The sequence below is a fragment of the Pleurodeles waltl genome, chromosome 8 (genome assembly GCF_031143425.1).
Source record: "Pleurodeles waltl isolate 20211129_DDA chromosome 8, aPleWal1.hap1.20221129, whole genome shotgun sequence".
NCBI classification, from domain to species: domain Eukaryota; kingdom Metazoa; phylum Chordata; class Amphibia; order Caudata; family Salamandridae; genus Pleurodeles; species Pleurodeles waltl.
The window spans coordinates 1,187,384,937-1,187,403,925 of NC_090447.1; the positions used below are offsets into that span (position 1 = coordinate 1,187,384,937).

The window sequence follows — 18,989 nt, forward strand, 5'->3', positions numbered from 1 at the left end:
AGACCAGGAGGGTCAGCAAGCTGCAGGTTCTCTCGCTGCACCCACCTTACACTACTTTTTATCCTGACAAACTGGTGCTCTGGACACGTGCCTACTTCCTCCTGAAGATAACCACCCCTTTTCCACATAGGCTAGACGCTCATCCTGCCTACCTTTTTTGCTCCACCATGCTTATTCTACCTGAGCCAAATCTGCAATCACTGCCTTAGCTTGTGGAGTTCCAGTCCTGGATATCTGTCAGGCTGCAATGTGGGCTTCACTGCACAAAGCATTACTCCCTGAACAGTCAGGACCACTGGGATGGGCATTTTTCCCATTCGGTCCTGCAGGACTTTCTGGTCTAAGTTGGATTTGCAGACCTGCCTCTGGGGAGGTATTGCTTGGGTATTTATTCTAAGGTAAGGAACGTGCGGCTAGGAGTCTCTATCAGATGAACAAGTTACTTACCTTCAGTAACCCCTTATCTGGTAGACACTTTGTCTTGTCGCAGATTCCTTACTGATCCTCCCCACTCTGTGACCTGATTAACCTGACTTCCTCCTACAAAGGGCCCTAGCATCTCACACCAGTGGAGATTCTTCATCGTGGCTCCGTGCTCGTGGTTTGGAAAGTCGCAAAAATGAATTGACATCAGCACACCGAGAAGGTGCATATATAGGTATCACGTATGTCATTTCCAGTGCAGCTGACACAGAGCCAAACAACGCCATCTATATGCACAAAGGGGTACTACTCAAAAATGTCCAGATCCAGTCTGACGCCTAGTGGTCATTCTAAAGTAAGGAATCTGTGGCTAGATAGAGTCTCTACCAGATAAGACATTACCAAAGGTAAGTGACTTGTTCTTCAGCTGCTTTCTGTGTACAGAAAGTCACACACGCTTTGTACTTATATGTTGCTTGAGAAATGTCACACGTTGATGTGGTTGTGGTTTGATGTTTTTTCTTCTTTTTGGTGCATAATTGAAATGGCAATGAAATTGATTATAAAAAGAAAACAAATAAGAGAGAGTGTCAACTGAAGGTGAAATATTTAATCTGTGGTTTCCTTACATCTGCTTACTGTCAGCGTAATCAGCTACAAGCACCACAATTTTGTTGGTCACTGAGCTTGGAAGCAGGATTAATTGTGGGGCGATAATGAGCAAGAAACAATATAAGTCTGTATCCGTGTTTTTGAAATTTCTTTTTCTGTTTGTGAAGGGTGTATGTTAGTATGTATGTCTGTCAGTCCATCCAAATCAGCCCCTGTGCGCATGTGTGTCCTCTGCACTAGCCTTAGTGTGCTGCCACCTTGAGGGTTGTGAAAGTTCGTGACAAAATTAGTATAATCATACAAGTCAAATGGGCTGTACGCAGCCACCTTCCTCGTGTAGTCATCATGTTATACACATGTATTCAGCCTGTGCTGCTTGTGCCTAGCCAACACATAACACACATATGTATGCACCCTTTGCAAGTGTTGGGGTGAATCTTTCATACATGTATGTGACCTTGACATTCCTCTGTGCACAGCCACCTTGAGGGTGTGTATTCATCCTCTGCCTCATGCATATGCCCATACCACCACAGTGCTGGGTGCGCTGTTTCGTGTGTGTACTTGTGACCATCACATGCCCAAGGAACTTGTTTAGCATATGGCAGGCTGCACTTCATTCTGCTAGGGCAGTGAAGGCATGTTCTCTGCTGCCCTGGCAGACTGTAGCTCCACATATTTAGAGTTCTCAGCTAGTCAGAGTTCTCTGCCTCCAGAGAAGCCACTGGCAATGTGGCTTCTCTAATAGCACCGAAGATTTGATGAGCAGTCCCCATGTTTAGTGCACCTGTATAGTAGATTCTTTGTTTTCATGCACAAAGTCCCAAAGCAAGAGTTTGTTTTTTTAGAAACAAAAAAAAATGGTCAAGACGCACTGAGAGTTTTCTCTGAACATGTGGGGTCATTTATTAGGATTGAACCTACGAGTGCATTGTGTCCAGTAAAGGGCTTGGAGCCCGCCTCGTAATTTGTCACTGCAGGCCTGGCATCATTTCTGTTCCTCTGTGTGGAGCAGGGACCAAGCACAGATTGATTCAACTTAATCAGTGCTCGGCCACTGCTCCCTATGTGATTTAGGTACTATTTTGCCCTTTTTAACTTGTAGTGCCCTGCAAACGAAGGTGTGTGTCTGTCTAAAACGTGCCCAGCAGGAAAAACAAAATTTCAAGTTTTTTTTTTTTTTATAGCTAACTTTCTTTTATTTTGTTAAATTGTCTTTTCTCAGTTTACACTCATATTTTCTTTTGTTTTTGCTTATGGGCGCTGTTCTCCTAAACTGATGGTTATCTTGTTCTAAATATTGCAAAGCGACATTGTTTCTATATTATGTGTAATTTTTAAAATGATGCTTTAACATATAATCGTGCATTACACCCCAATCCGTCCCGCCTCACACCACACATATCCACCCCAACCCAATCTACCCCACTCCAACCGTCCAACCCACCCCAATCTAATCTGCCCCGCTCCAATTCATCCCATTCCAATCCAAAATAATCTACACCACTCCAAAGCAATCTGCCCCACTCCAATCCAAGATAGTCTGCCCCACTCCAATCTACCCCACCTAATCCAAAACAATATGCCCCACTCCAATCCAAAACAATATGCCCCACACCCATGTACCCCACTCCAATCTGCCCCACTCCAATCCAAAACAATCAGCCCCAGTCCAATCTGCCCAATCCAAAACAATCTGCCCACTGCTTTCTGCAGCACTCTAATCCAAAACAATCTGCCCCACTGCAATGCAAAACAATCTGCCCCACTCCAATTCAAAACAGTCTGCCCCACTCCAAATCTTCCCCACTTTAATCCAATATAATCTGCCCCGCTCCAATCCAAAACAATCTGTCCTACTCAAATCCACCCTAGTCTAACCTGACCCACTCCAATCTGACCCACTCCTCCACAGTCCAGTCTGCCCCACTCCAATCCAAAACAATTTGTCCCATTCCAAACCACCCCACTTAAATCCAGAACAGTAGGTCGCACTCCAATCCAGTCCACCTCACCCCAATCCAATCCACACCCTCCATCCCAATTCACCCCACTCTAATCCACCCCAATCCCATCCAGTTCACTCCACACCAATCCAATCCACACCAGTCCAATCCACCACCCCACCCCAGTCCACCCTAATACAATCTGTCCCATCCCAATCTGCCCCACTCCAATCCATCCTAATACAATCTGCCCCACTCTAGCCCATTTCAATCTGCCCCACTTCAATCTGCCCCACTTTAATCCAAAACAATCTACCCAACTCCACCCTACCCCAATCCCAAACACCCCACTCCAATCCAAAACAATCTTCCCCACTCCAACTAGCCCTGCTCCCATCCCATCCACCCCAGTTTGTCCCAATTCACGACACTCCAATCCACCCACTGCAATCCACTCCACTCCACTCCACCCCACAACAGTCTACCCCACACCAATCCAATCTACCCCACTCCAATCCATTACACCTCACCCAAATCCAGTCCACCCCACCGCAATCCTATCCACCCTACTCCAGTCCGATCCAACCCACCCTAGTCCATCTCACCCCTCTCCAATCAAACCCACCCTACTCAAATACAACCTACACCACTCCAATCCAACCAGTCCGCCACTCCAATCCACCCCACTCCAATCAAGTCCACTGCAACCCAGTCCACCTCATTCCAATCCACTCCACCCAGACCACCCTAATCCTTCCCACTCCAATACAATCCACTTTAATCCACCCCACTTCAGTCCAGTCCAATCCACATTAATCCACCCTATCCGAGTCCAATCCGCCTCACTCCAAACCACCTTAATCAACCCTCACCAATCCAGTCCAGCCCTTCCCAATTAATCCACCCCATACACTCCAATCCAGTCCACCCCTCTCCAATCCAATCCACACCAATCCTGTCCAGTCCACCCCAATCCACTCCAATCCATCCCACTCCACTCCAATTCACCCACCCCACTGCATTCCACCCCACCCCAATCCACACCACCCCATTCCAGTCCACCCGACCCCAATCCACCCCACTCCAATTCAGTCCACCCCACTCCAATCCACCACACTTTTACTCCAGTCCACCGCACTTTACTTCAATCCACCCCACTCTGTCTAAATCCAGTCCAGTCCACCTCATCTCAGATCAGTCCACACCACTTCAATCTAATCCATCCAGCCCACCCCACTCCAATCCATCCTCCCCACTCCAATCCAATCCACCCTTCTACAATCCAATCTACCTCTAGTCCACCCCACCCTACTCCAATCCAGTGAATACATTCCACCCCACTCCAGTCCAAACCACCCACCCCATTTCAGTCCACCCCAATCCAATCCACCACACATCAATCCACCCCATTCTACCCCAATCCAGTTCACCACACTCTACTCCAATCCACTACAGCCCAATCCAACTCACTCCACCCCACTAAGACACTCTCTGCCACTTAACTCTACTCCAACTCCGCTGTACGACACTCTACTCCCCCATTCCACTCTTACACTACACGCCACTAACATTTAGCCATGCTGGACAGCAGCTCCACTGGTGTACAACTTGACAAAACACATTGCCTAAGCCAATAGCTCTTGTATAGGCGAGACCTGTTGGCTTTGCCAGTGCTTGTTTTTTCTTTTGTTATTCTGAGACAGTCAGTCTTTTCTTTGAAAAAAACGTACACGTGTATCCTGAGTGATGAAAATAGAACGTGAAAGCATCTCATTCTTTGCTGGAAACGAGCTACTGCTCTAGATACGTGTAAATTTGTCTTGTTTGTTGCTATTACTGGTTCGTGTCACACCAGAGAGGCGCGCATTCTTTCTTAACTGCATAACGTCCTCCTTTTACTTTCGCAAGTTCCGCGTCCCTTCACTGCCGCCTAACTTGAAGCTTTTATTGCACATCGAGTGTCATTTCCCAGTCTGGGCTCTCTGAAATCAAGCCCAGGGCATTTTTGCTTCTGTCCTCGCGCGCGTAGGCCTCCTCACTGGCGGCACTAAGAATTCAATCACAATACCTTCTGTACCTCTTCCATTCGGAGAGGAATGGTAACCGTCCAGGAATGGGGTTTGTCTCAGAGTCGCGCAGTGTCAGAGGCGGTGCCAGGAATTTAAAACAGAAACTGCTTCAGCTCCTACATGCCAGCCAAGACGTCTCTGTGTTATATATAGAGTTTGATACTGGTGTGTGGCTCATTTCCAAAAGCTCCCAATTTCCGCAGGGAAGGTATCCCGTGCAGACAGATAAATTGACAGCCAGAATGGGAGCACTTGAGTAGGTCTGAACTGGAGCTGGAATGTAAGGCTCATACTTTAATTACAGAGATGGTTCTCATCCACAATTCCTTATACCATGGGTGTCATTAATTGTGGGATGCAAAATCAACACAATATTCCAATATATAGACTGGAAATAACACCAGGAATCGATGTTCCCACAGTGACTTCCGTCTGTCATTCTCGAATTTTGATCCATCTTTCAGGACAAATTCCTCCAGGACTTACCTGTCGAATTTGTGTCCAAAAGTACCTACAGTGATTTTGTTAGCGGTAATGCGACTTGCCATATTACCACATTACTTAAAATATACCTAAATGTTTCTGGCCAAATTGGTGTTAAGAAGCTATTTAGTGCCTTATTTAAAGTGGTGTGACAGTGGAATATCCTCTACTTTTTGGAGAATGTGTTAAATCTGAAGGAAATATCACAAATAAAAATGATCTCCACTATCACATACTTCTGGTGAACAAAATTCCACTAGTGAATTCTCCATAATTAGCACTTTCCCTGCAAATCAGAGGCTTTTATATTCCCAACCAAGCTTAATTCTGGCCTTTAGAATGAGGTCTAAGTAAGTTGTGGACAGACAAAGTGACTTTTTCAGGGATCACACAGTTTGGCTATAAAGGGAAGCCAAGAGAGCTGTGGTGAAGCTGGAAGTAATAGTCATGTCTTCTGGCTCCACATAAAATGCATCACAAGTCAGCACACTATATTATAGCCTTAGAACCCCCCGTAGCGGGCTCTACCGGCCATTAAAGGCCAGCTCCCACGTTAAAGGCCCGAGCCAAAGGCTCTGACTTTTTACAAGGGAGAGGGCCTTTAATGGCCGGTAGAGCCCGCTACGGCAGGTTCTAAGGCTATTAGAACATTCTGCCACTAAGGGGCAGAATGTTCTATCAAATAAAATAAATTCCTCACGACACCCCAGGGGATTAAAATCCCCTCGGGCTCCGTGAGGCTTTGTTCACAGCTGCTGCTGTGAATAAAGAACACTGGAATATTGACGCTCGGGCTTTTACTAGTAAAAGCCCGGAACACTCAAGTGTCTGCAATGGAGCCCCCAACATTCCAATGTTCTAATTCCTTTTGTATTATGTCATTTTTGGGTGCCAGTCATTAACAAATGTGACACCTGTGGACATTACAGTTGACATGTTAAAAATAACTTTTATTAGGTCCATATGTACCCCACTTAGTTGAATATACTAGTAAAAAACAACCAAAGCCTATAGACTCAAGTAACTAGTTCTGTGGTTAATTTGGTATATTTCATGTCCCTTTTTAGAGACGCAACTATGATTTTCTTTGTAAACATGTGTCTGATAGAAACGTCTAACTGCAGCTTCATTACCTTTCAATTCTCCCCAGGCCTCAGACTGGATCCAGAAGATTTTCATGAGCAGTATCCCTGTGAGCCAGTAGGTGGCATTGATTGGCTCTGTATCCATTGTCGGGGTCGTCCACGCCAGAAATGATGATGTGTATCCTATTTTGACTGCACCCAGGTGTGCCGAAGTCAGTTCTTTTCTTTCCGCTGCAGCCAGCGCTGATCCGAAGCGAGCTATGCCTCAGTCAATTTTTGACTGCCCTTTTTCGAATTCTTGTCGAGTCGCTGAGAAATTACTCTCCTGGTGTGTTGATGGTGTTTTCTAGGAAGACAGGATTCAAGCCCTTCAGATCCTGTCATCGGGCGATCTCCGTGACAGATCCTCATCTCATAAGTCTTTGGTGTCCGGGGCATGACCAAGACCCAAAGTTGTGCTCTGAGTGCCCGGGTCATGTATCCGAAGGCTTTCTGGGAGCGGTTCCTAAAGCTGATGGCAGCTTTGCACACAACTCCACGCAAGTTGCGGTCTCAATCATGAGGAAGTTCCTGGGACCAGTCGCAGAGTGCCCAAATCCGAGAATTTTATGAGACAATGCAACTCATTTTTGAGCAGCCCGTCCCTGCTGGAGTGCCGTTGGGCCACAAGGTGTCATAGGGGGCCCCTTCTGGTTCTGTGTCAATGGCTTTGGCGCCAATGGGCTCCTAGGGATCCAGTCCTGGATCCGGACTGGCAGAAGTCAAATCACCTCAACCTTCCCCAACACTGGTCCCAACACTAATGCTGCCGCCACCGTCAGCGTTGATGGGTGGTGCTGTACCCATTGTAATTCCAGCCTCTGATACAGAGCCGGATGAGTGCCGTATGACTCTGACGCCAGCAGGAGCCTTACCACCTCACTCAGATCCTGAGCCCTGTTCCTATGGGCTAGGATTCGGGGATGAATTGAAGAGGTCGCTGGACTACCAGCCATGTGAAGAAATGGACTGGCGTGAAGACTTGGGTAAGGCCAGCGGACTAGACCCTTCTCCAGATAATGGCATGCTTTCTCCCTCTACCTTTTCTACAGAGACGGGAGCTTCTTATGCTATGGTGGTGAGGAGGGCAGCCGAGGTCCTGGACCTTCAACTGTCCTTGGTGGCCATCAAGGCTAATCTCTTCACAGAGGTGCTGCAACCAGGAGCTTCCACCTCAGAACCCCTGCTCCCGTTCAGTGAAGCCCTCACTGACTTCTTACCGGAGACCTGGTCCAAACCCAGCATAAGAGCTCCTGTGAAAGGGACAATTGCCCACCGCCATCGCCCGCACCTGAGGGCCCAAGATTCTTGACGCAATACCCCAACCCTGAGAGCTTGGTGGTTCAAGCTTCTACCTCCCATGGCGTATTCCCTTCCACTCCCCCAGAATGGGAATCTAAAAGGTTGGACTTACTTGGGGAGAAGATGTTTCTTCCGCCAGCTGTGCAGTGGGGTCCATGAACACTGCATGCCTTTTCGGCCGTTATTCCCACAGTCTGTGGGATACAGTTGCACAAGTGCTGCCACAGGTCCCGGAGGAGGCCTGGGCTCTCAGGCTGTTGCTGATGGGAGAGAGGTGTCAAAGTTCACAATTCATTGCAGGCTTGACACAACCGAGTCGCTAGGTAGAGCAGTTTCTTTGACAGTGGCCCTGAAGCATCAAGCCTGCCTTTCACCCCTTTTGTCGCTAGAGAAGGGGTCTCCAACAGTGCCAATTCCTGGGCAGCCACTGTGCTGTGCATGCTGCCCAGCTTCTGCGTGGCTGAAGGCATGGGACCCACCAACCTTGTGAGTCAGGTGGCCAGATGTCTGGGCAGTCTGCTGCCCTCAACTCCCAGCTGTAGCAGCCTCTAAATCCTCCTAGTCTGCCCCCCCCCCACACCAAGGACCAGTTGGCAGGAGGATTCGCCATCACCTGCCCCACTGGCAAACCATCACTTCAGACAGGTGGGTTTTGCAATAGTCTGAAGGGGCTACTCCCTCCCATTCAAGACTATCCCTCCACCTGTGCCACCATCCTATAGTCAGATGATGGAGGATCATTTGTCCTTCTCAGCGAGGAAGTTACGTCTCTCTTGGCCAAGAGAGCCATAGACTGGGTTCCAGTGCCAGAAGTAGGCTATGGTTGCTATTCCTTCTACTTTCTGGTCCCCAAAAAGGAAAAGGGGCTTCATTCTAGCCTAGACCTTTGTTCTGTTCCCTCAATCACTTCCTCAAGATGGAGAAGTTCAAGACGCTCACTTTGGCTCAGGTCTTGTCTGTCCTGGACCAAGGAGACTGAATGGTAGCGTTGGACTTGCAGGACGCTTATTTTCATATCCCCATCCTGCTTGCCCACAGACATTACTTGCAGTTCACAGTAGACCATGAGCACTTTCAGTTCACTGTGCTCCCCTTTAGCCTTACCAGCGCCCCTTGGGTGTACACCAAGGTGATGGCGGTGGTTGGAGATCACCGGTTTCAGTATTCTCCTCTCCCAATGACTTGCTGTTTAAGGCAAGTTCACCCCATGCTGTCTTCTCCCACCTCCAGGCTACGGCAGACCTTCTGCATTTTCTTTGGCTCACTATAAATGTGTCCAAGTCACACCTTACTCCCTGTTAGATGCTCCCTTTCATCACAGCTATTCTGGACACAGTGCAGTTTCGGGCTTATCTTCCTGCGCAGCGAGTCTAGGATATTTAGGCTATGATACCGATGTTTCAGCGTCTATCCTGGATTTCGATGAGAATGACTGTGAGGCTGCTGGCCTCATGGCCTCCTGCATCCTGCTGCTGACATATGTGAGATGGCATATGCAGGCTCTACAGTAGCACCTGAAGTTCCAGTGGGTGGAGCATCAGGGAACTGTCTCCGACCGGGTCCAGATCTCGGAGGGAACAGCGAAAGATCTGCAGTGGTGGTTAACGAATTGTGATTGGGTCAGAGGCAGAGCCCTCTCCCTGTCCCTACCATAACTGGCAGTTGTGACAGATGAGTCAGTCCTCGGATGGGGAAACCATTTGGGAGAGGTGGAGATCAGAGGCATTTGGTCACCAGCAGAAAGGGGACTCCACATCAACAGGCTAGAGCTGTGTGTAGTTCGGCTGGCATTGAAAGCCTTTCTTCCCTCTGTCAAGGGAAAGAAGTTGCAAGTGTTCACAGACAATACCACCGCCATGTGCTACTGCAACAAGCAGAGTGGGAGTGGGGTCGAGGACCCTCTGTGAAGAGGCACTGTACCTCTGGATATGGCTGGAACTTCAGGTAATATCCCTGGTGGTTCAACATCGGCTGGGCTCTCTGAACACCGAAGTGGGTGAACTTAGCTGAAAATGCCTAGTAGATCATGAATGGCGTCTCCATCCGGAGGTGGCGCAAGGTCTGTTTCACCAATGGGCAGAGCCTTGGTTAGGTCTATTCGCTTCCGCAGAGATCAGGCAATGTCAGCAGTTTTGTGCGTTGGAGTTTCCAAGGTGGCAATTGCTCGAGATGCTTTTCGTCTTGAGTGGAGTTCAGTCCTCCTGTATGCCTTTCCGCCCATACCACTCCTGCCAAGAGTTCGCAAGAAGAACAAGAACGTCGGGCCCAAGTAATCCTGGTGGCTCCGGACTGGGCACGGAGAGTCTAGTGTCCTGAACTGCTGAACATGTCTATCGATACTCCGATCAGATTGCCCTTTTGGGAGGATCTTATGTTGCAGCAGCAAGGGAGGGATCTGCATCCAAACCTGGCTACTCTCTGCCTTCTTGGGTGGAGATTGAGCAGCAGCAGTTGAAAGCTTTTGACCTTCCTCCCAAAGTCTGTAATGTAATTTTGGCAACTAGGAATCCCTCCACCACTACGGTATATGCCTGTCCTTTGGAGAAATTTGTGGCATGGTGCACAGACAAGTCTGGTGACCCCCTTTCTGCCTCTCAATTGTGGAATCGCCATAGTCCACAAAAACACCATAAAAGTCTCCACCAACTCCGACGCCACCATCAAATCCGCTGAACACCTCCACTTCACAACCCACATCAACGCCAACAACACACTCAGAGGAACACTGGCCCTAGACCACAGTTCTGCTGGAATCCGCAACAAAGCACTGGATTGGATCTCGTCATTTCTCACGGGCAGAACCCAGAGAGTCCGCCTCCCGCCATTCCTGTCAGAAATCTCCGGAATCACCTGTGGCGTCCCCCAAGGATCTTTGCTCAGCCCCACACTCTTCAACATCTACATGGCCCCCCTCGCCAACATCGCACGAACATACCACATCAACATAGTATCCTATGCAGATGACACCCAGCTGATCATCTCCCTCACGAAAGACCCCACAACAGCAAAGGACAACCTCCACAACGGACTTTACCCCATCGCCAGCTGGATGGAATCAAGCCACCTCAAGTTAAACACAGACAAGACAGAAATACTAATCTTTGGCACCAACCCCTCAGCTTGGAACGACTCCTGGTGGCCCACCACCCTAGGATCCGCACCCTCACCCACCACCCATGCATGCAACCTGGGCTTTATCTTGGATTCCAAACTCAGCATGACTCAGCAGGTCAATGCCATCTCCTCTTCCTGCTACAACACCCTCTGCTTGCTCCGCAAAATCTTCAAGTGGATTCCCGTCGAAACCAGGAAAACCGTCACCCATGCCTTGATCAGCAGTCGATTGGACTACGGAAACGCCCTATATGCAGGAATAACAAACAAACTCCAAACAAAGCTTTAAAGAATCCAGAACGCGTCCACCCGCCTCATTCTAGACGTCCCACGCCGTGACCACATCTCACCCCACCTCAGAGACCTACACTGGTTACCAGTATCAAAGAGGATCACCTTCAAAATCCTCATCCACACACACAAAGCCCTCCACAACACCGGTCCTGCCTACCTCAACGACAGACTCACCTTTCACAACCCCACCCGCAACCTTCGCTCCGCCAACCTCGCCCTCGCCTATATCCCTGCATTCGCCGCACCACCGCCGGAGGAAGATCCTTCTCTCACCTACCCGCCAAGACCTGGAACTCCCTACCGCTCCACCTCCGCCTGACCCAAGACCTCCTCTCATTCAGGAAACGCCTCAAGACTTGGCTTTTCGACCAGTAGCTTCCCCCCCCCCCCCCCCCCCCCAGCGCCTTGAGACCCTAACGGGTGAGTAGAGTGCTTTATAAATCCTTGATTGATTGATTGATCTGTCTGAGGTCCTGTTGTCCATTCTGTCCCTTGCCCAGCAGGGCTCTGCCTTGGGCACTCTTAATGGATATTTGTCTGCTATTTCTGCTTTTTTTGTGGTTGCCTGATCAATCTTCTTTATTTAAGTCTCCTATTGTACATAGATTCCTTAAAGGTTTTACACATTTTTTTCCTCGATCCCCTTTCATTATGTCCCAATGGCATCTGAACTTCGTTCTGACTTTTTTGATGTGTGCTCCTTTCAAGCCTCTCCACAATTGCCCTGTCAGGCTTCTCACGTTGAAAACAGTCTTCCTTGTGGCATTTGCATCTGCCCGCAGAGTGAGTGAGCTGCAGGCACTGTCATCTAAACCGCTCTACCTTTCTATCTATCTATCATGACAAAGTGGTGCTTCATACTAGGGCCTCTTTTCTGCCAAAAATGGTCACGCCCTTTCATGTAGGCCAGTCCATCACATTACCTACTTTTTACGCACCCCAAATCCTTCTAAGGAAAAGGAGGGACTCCACTGCCTGGACCAAAAAGAGCATTGGCTTTCTACATTGATTGTGCAAAAGAGTTCTGCTTGGATGACCAACTCTCTTTAGGGTATGTGGGTGCGAAGAAAGGTCGGGCAATGCAGAAGCAGATCATCTCTAGATGGGTCATACTCTGCATTAAGATCTGCTATGCACTAGCCAAGAAACAATCCCCACTGAGGGATTGTGCACTCATTCTACCCGAGCTAAAACTGCGACCACTGCGTTGACATGCAGAGTTCCAGTCCTGGACATCTGTCAGGCAGCAACCTGGGCATCTCTCCCAAACACTACTGCCTGACAGTCAGGCCCAGGCACTTTGCTTGTTCGGTTCTACAGGACTTTCTAGTTTGAACTTGGTTTGCGGACGCACCTCCGGGGATGGTATTGCTTTGGTAATGCCTTATCTAGTAGAGACTATAGCTGCAGAATCCTTACCGATCCACCTATCCTTTCTGCTCTGCAAACTGATTTCTCGGGACAGGGACACTCCTTTCAGGGCCTTAATTTTGACACACCGGTAGTCAGTGTTCTTCATGGCTCTGCACTTCTGGCATGAAAAGAAACTGATGATGGCGTGCCTGAGTGGTGCCTATAAAGGACCCGTTATGTCACTTCAGCTCAGAGGACACTGACGGCGGGCGCGGAATTGATGGACACCACCTGCCGGCACACTGGGGTACTGCTCAAGAAAATCTTCCAGATCTAGTCTGATGCCTGGGGAGAATTCAAAGTTAAGGAATCTGCAGCTAGATATAGGGGGTCATTTTGACCTCGGCGGTCTTTTTGAAAGACCGCCGAGGGACCGCCGTGCAGAAGACCGCCAGTGGTGGCGGTTTTCCGCTCGGCCTATTATGACCGTTGGCAGCTCTCTGTCCTTTTACGGACGGAGAGCCGCCAACAGCCATACTGGCGAGAGGCGGGGAAGTGGAGGTTGCTCCACCTCCACCGCCACGCCAACAGAACACCGCCCAGCGAATCACGTCCTGTGATTTGCCGTGGCGGTGTTCTGTTGGAGGTGTGGTGTCGGTGGAGCTGCCCCCATGGCTCCCGTCCCCTCCCGGAGGATCGTCGGACCAGGTAAGTCGATCGTCTGTGAGGGTAGGGGGGTGGGGGGGGGGGGGTGCTGGGTGTTGTGTGAGTGCATGGGGGTGTGCGTGTGTGTATGTGAAGGGGGGGTGTGAGTGCGTGTATGCATGCGGGGGTGTTGTGCGTATGGGAATGAGTGCGTGTATGTCTGTGGGTATGTCTGTATGGATGTGTGCGTTTATGTTTGAATGTGGGTGTGCGTGTCTGTCCGTGTGTGTGGATGTTTGCATGTATGTCGGTGTGTGTGCGTGTAAGTATGTAGGTGGTGCCTGCGTGCGTGTCGTGTGTGTATGGGTGAAGTGATGTTGGGGGTCAGGGTGGGGAGGGGGGCCCTGCCACCTTTGGGGGGTGGCAGGGTTGGTGGGGGGTGTAGGGGAGGGAGTCGGGTGGGGGTGGGGGTGGGGGAGACCCCTATCAGTGCCAGGGAAGGGATTCCCTGGCACTGATAGTGCTTACCGCCATGGATTTCATGGCGGTTCAAACCGCTGGAAATCCACGGCGGTAAGCCAGGTCCAAATACCGCCAGCGGTATAGTGACGGTCGCCGGGCTGGAGACCCAGGTCTCCAGCCCGGTGGTCGTCTCCGCCCGCTGGTTCTCCAGCCCGGTGGTCGTCTCCGCCCTGGCGGGCGGAACGGAGAACCGGCGGATGACCATGGCGGTAACCGCCATGGTCGTAATTCCATGAAGTAAGACCGCCAGCCTGTTGGCGGTCTTACCGCCGGTTCTCCGCCTTCCGCCAGGGTCATAATGACCCCCATAGTCTCTACCAGATAAGGCATTACCAGAGGTAAGTAACTTGTCCATTAAATGCCCCAAAGCCTGTATTCTGGCAGCTGAATACAGCAGAAACTATTTGTTGTGCATAGCCATTAGCAGGAACACCAGTTTCAAAATCTGGTTATTCACTGCTCTTATATTAGCACAACGAAAATTGAACTTTGATTTTCACTGCTGTGATGTCAGAATAGTGTGAAACCATGGAAGCCATTTCCTAGACCAATGCTGATCTGCTGCCTCCACAGCTATCCGAAGACCTGAGGGAAGGGTGGAATGGTGACTGAATGTCCACTGTTTCTCTGTCTTCACTAGCCTCTCTCGAGTCTCGGCAGATCCAAGTGTAGTAGGGGAGAATATGGGTGACTAAGGGCATAGCTTAGTCAGTGAGATTTGGGGTTATGATTCTCAAATTTCCTAACGAAACACAGCAGTGGGTAAATGGGTGAGATGGCCAGATTCAAATGGACTGTAGGGTCAGTATTGATTTTCATTAGGGAGGTCTCTATATAGAGTGGCCCAATTGGTGAAAAATGATGGGTTGGAATTTTACATCAAGTGACTTCCGGTGGTTAAGACTATTTGCAAGTATTCATCCCATCACCTTTGGGGTGTTTGATTGCCAAGTGTATGCTTGGAAACCAGAGACTGATGCAGCTTTCCAAGCCTACTACTGCCAATGTTTGTGATTTCCAAAAAAGTAGTAAATTTGCACCCATTCAAGGAGCACTTCTGTGGGTGCAAGTTTACATATTTTTGGTACACCGGTCACTGTATATATTTAAGTTTCTGATCCAAAAAATTAACCTCTTAGTGATATCAAGATGATGGGAAAACCAACTCAGACACAGCAGACCCAACTTGGGACCCCCAGACCCTTCTACCAGGCCAAGTATATATTACACCCCAACGCCCCACCCTCAAACAACATCCCTTAGGGTGACACTCTTGCAACACAAACCACTGTCTCCCTTGTCAGTGGCAACTTTGCATTTGACAAGGAAATGGAGGCCACATATGTCAGGATGACATAAGCTCTTGCTCTCACATTGAGAGATAAAAGCCTCGCTTCCGATGGGGCAGGCGAAGTCATACACATAGGGTCATGGGATATGTTGGCAGGACAAGGTGCTGACTTGAGTTCAATATTGGGACTGGTAGGTGGAGCGAGTTAGCACAGGTGCTGTGAGGGGTTAGCAGAACGCCAGATGCTTGTGTTATTATAAATGGTGGATGAGGTGGGGCGATGATGGTGCTGGGGGAGGATGCCAGGTATTTTTATGTACCTTGGCGAGGGACGGGTACTGCTGAGGGTGATGGAAAGAGTTACGGGATCATTACTCTTAATGTACAGCTAGGTCAAGAGATCTGAGGGAGGCTTCTCCGTGATTTTATGATCCATGCACAGCTGACTGATGGGAGTAGATAAGCATAGGAAGAGGATTTGGGAGGGGGAGGGGCAACGTAACATAGAGCTGTGCAACATAGTTTTTCACCTCGGGATTGCTAGTGCCACAATAGACAAATCCAGCTTTGCTCTCCTCTATTTGATGTGACTCGAAACCCCTTATTATAAAACGCCCCCCTCATCTGTAATTCTGTACACAGTCAGTGAGTATGAATTTCCACTACGGGAGATATCACTAGCCCACCGTGCATCAAATAACTTTGCTTCAAGGCAATCTGTACCAAGAAAGGGGGTGGGGATTTGCTCAGTTTTTGGAGACGATAAAGGGAGTAGTTCGCTGGAATGTTTCAGGAAGTGCTTCAGTGGCCAACTAAATGAACTCATCTCATCCTGCCACTCCAGACGCCCACACCACATAATTCATGTTTTATCCCTGTGTCAGTGGTTCATCTGTACTAATAGCTTGCTTTGTTCTTGGCACCCTACCATCAATGGGAACTTTCACACGCTAGAAAAAACAAGAGACACGGGCAAGCGAGTGAATGACAGCGCGGAGGCAGGCGGGCTGCGCTCCGAGCTCCTGAAAGGACCAGTATGACATAAGAGCTCTGAGAGCTTCCTCCCTCCCCTGCGCGCCCAAAAGCCTTTAATCGTCCAGTGACAGAGAAATGAATGGCGTGCGTTTGCCAGGCCTTCAGAGGTGAAAGCGCCCTTTCTGAGTCTGCTCTGCGCTTGAATGGGGAGTACATCATTTGCAATGCTAATGACACTTTCCGTTTCTTCCTCCTTGGCCCCTAGGCTTCAGAGGACACTACCAGCTGGCCGCTCGTTCGTTGCCATGGACACCAAGCAGATCCCCCAGATTCTGCAGCAGATCTTCACGTCCACCCTGTTGTCGAGTGCATGAGCAGCGAGCCGGCAGTGCCTTTTCCTTCGACAAACCTGCGACACCGGACATGAGGAGAGCTTGGATAACACAACGTGCTTCAACGAGAACCTCTGTTTTGAAATTACACAGAACAAATCCGACCTTCATTGTAAACTGAGAAGAGCTGACTTAAACTAGGCACCCCAGGTTGGGTGTGAGTACTCATCCAGTCCGTTTTATTTATGTTGTTCTTTTTTGATATTCTGTTAAATTTACAAGCCATATACAGGAATACACAACTGGAAAAACTACCAGGCCCTGAACCGATATTAGTGGGGATTGGTAGGCCAAGGGATGCAGCTTGCATGACGTCAGCAGGGCCAAACGGAATCTCCAAGCTTCGCTCAGGCACACAGTAAAGGTCACAGAGGGGGACATTCATTCGAATGTTTTTAGTCGGCTCGGCACTGACCGACTAGATTCTGAAGTTTACACCTCCCCGCCACATAGGGTGCTCACTCAGGTGACTTTCAGTTGCTCAGTAGTATTTGGGCCTTCCCGTAAAGCTCGCTGTAATACCCGGCCCCTCTCCTGCTCCATCCGCCCCCCCTTTCTGAAATCCTCCCCCAATCCCTGCTAATCTGATGGGAACGACATGGTGGGATGTGTTTTTGCGCAGTTGTTTTGTACCCACCGGTTAATCAAATATGCATTTTTTTCTGATTAGTAGATTATTTTTTTCTTAGTTATTTGTTCTTTTTCCTTCAGAAGCACAGACGAAAGTTTGACGTATATGGTAGTTGGCCATCAATGAGCTTTTTCGAATCCACAAAAAGAACTAGATAAACGAAGTCACTTCTGGCTTTGGGACAGTGAGCTTTTTGTTAGCATAGGTAGGTGCCTTCCAATAAACTCTCATTAAGAACGTGCAAATCATTATAAATTATTGTGAGTTGTTTCAATATCTTAAGGTTTTCACCGTGGGACATATACAATAGAATATCTATTCTTTTCTGTTTGTTAGTCTCATGCATTTTAAAACAGATGGACGCTGTATGGAAAGATTCAGTTCGTGAGCCACTCTTGTATGTATGCAGGAGAAAGAAAGAAAGGAAATAGCAGTGGGCTCCAGTTTCTAGGAACCTTAAAACCTCCACACAGAAAAGATTTTGTTGTCTCATAAGATATGGCATGCAAGCTTGCACTTGCATTTTTCGGATTTCCGTACCTTCTGAGTTGCTAATGGGTTGGAATTAGAAGTGCAGATGTGACAGCACGTTCCACCGTGACTGGTTCATCACCCCTAGAATGTCCCTCTTCCTTTTTGGACTTTTTCATGTCCGGCCGACGCTGACCATTAGCCACTGGATACCCAAAGACTTAGGGTTACGTTTTCATGCTGACATGCTGTGACGGACCTCTTAGTATTTATTGCTTGTTGATAGGCGCCATTGATGTCTCTCTAGCCACTTAGAATCTTATGCCATAAGACCAGGTTAAAACGTGTAAATAAATTCATAATTTTTATTCATTTTCTAATAGAAGTCAGTATTTTTTAATCAAATCCCTTTTTATGATAACTATTAAATCTATAACAGCATATATACATGATGACCCATCATGTGCACTTATTTAGGAGAAAATCACTCCAAATATGTGGCATACATTGGGAATAGAAATTTGGTAAGCGATGAGACTATTAATAGCAAATTCATGCAAGTGTTTGGCTCTGGATGGCTTTCCCAGTATTACTTATTTAATCCTCTCATTGACTGCTGTTCTTTTTATTATTGCTTTTATTTAACACATTGTAAAATAAAGCAGTTAATAAATTACATTCTTTTTTCGTGTGAATGTACATTAGTATTTGCATTTCAGAGCTCTTCAATGGATTGTTAGTATATATTATTTGCTTTGTCTGAGATGTAATAAAATATCTTTTTTTTTTAATTGTCAAAGTAATAGCCACATCGAAAATCCTCTCAGTTTTTCTGCAAACTGTCACTTGTGGCTCCATTGCATAGTAATAAAATAACAGTTATCAATTATTTATAATAAAACAAAAAGTGGAACCAACAGCGACTGCTTTTGTGACTGACTTTCAGATAGATATTACAAACAAGTATTGAAATAAGAGATGTCTGTAATCTGCGTGGTGGACATTTTCAATGGGTTCTCTCGGGCAAAAATCAAGGGAGCGGAAAAATGAAGATGAAAAGTCTGGAAGAGGTAGAACAGGTTAAAATGATGGGCAGCAACAAAAATAATTTCAGCAGGTACGGAAGTGTGTAGACTCCACTGACAAAGTGGCCATTGCTAGCACACCCGATCTATGAATGTATCACAGTGAGGGGGAAAGGGGAGGTGTGTCACAACCCTGTTTAACATGCATTTTTAATTTCTTTCTTTAAGCCGGTTGGTTTCCTCACTGTTGATACTGACATGGAATGCTGATACAATCTCGGATGCGGGATTGTGGAATTGACACAGCTTCTGATGTA

The 18,989-nt window shown here is 48.1% G+C and overlaps 1 protein-coding gene across 1 annotated transcript in view; it reads left to right on the top strand.

Moving 5' to 3' along the window:
- Nucleotides 1-18,564, top strand: part of VWA8 (von Willebrand factor A domain containing 8) — a 1,423,713-nt gene extending 1,405,149 nt beyond the window's left edge. The window contains exon 45 of the mRNA XM_069205432.1: nucleotides 16,419-18,564. Within this exon, the coding sequence (XP_069061533.1) occupies nucleotides 16,419-16,527 (109 nt within the window). The 3' untranslated portion in view covers nucleotides 16,528-18,564. The remainder of the gene's footprint in view (nucleotides 1-16,418) is intronic.
- The last annotated feature ends 425 nt before the right edge of the window (nucleotides 18,565-18,989 follow it).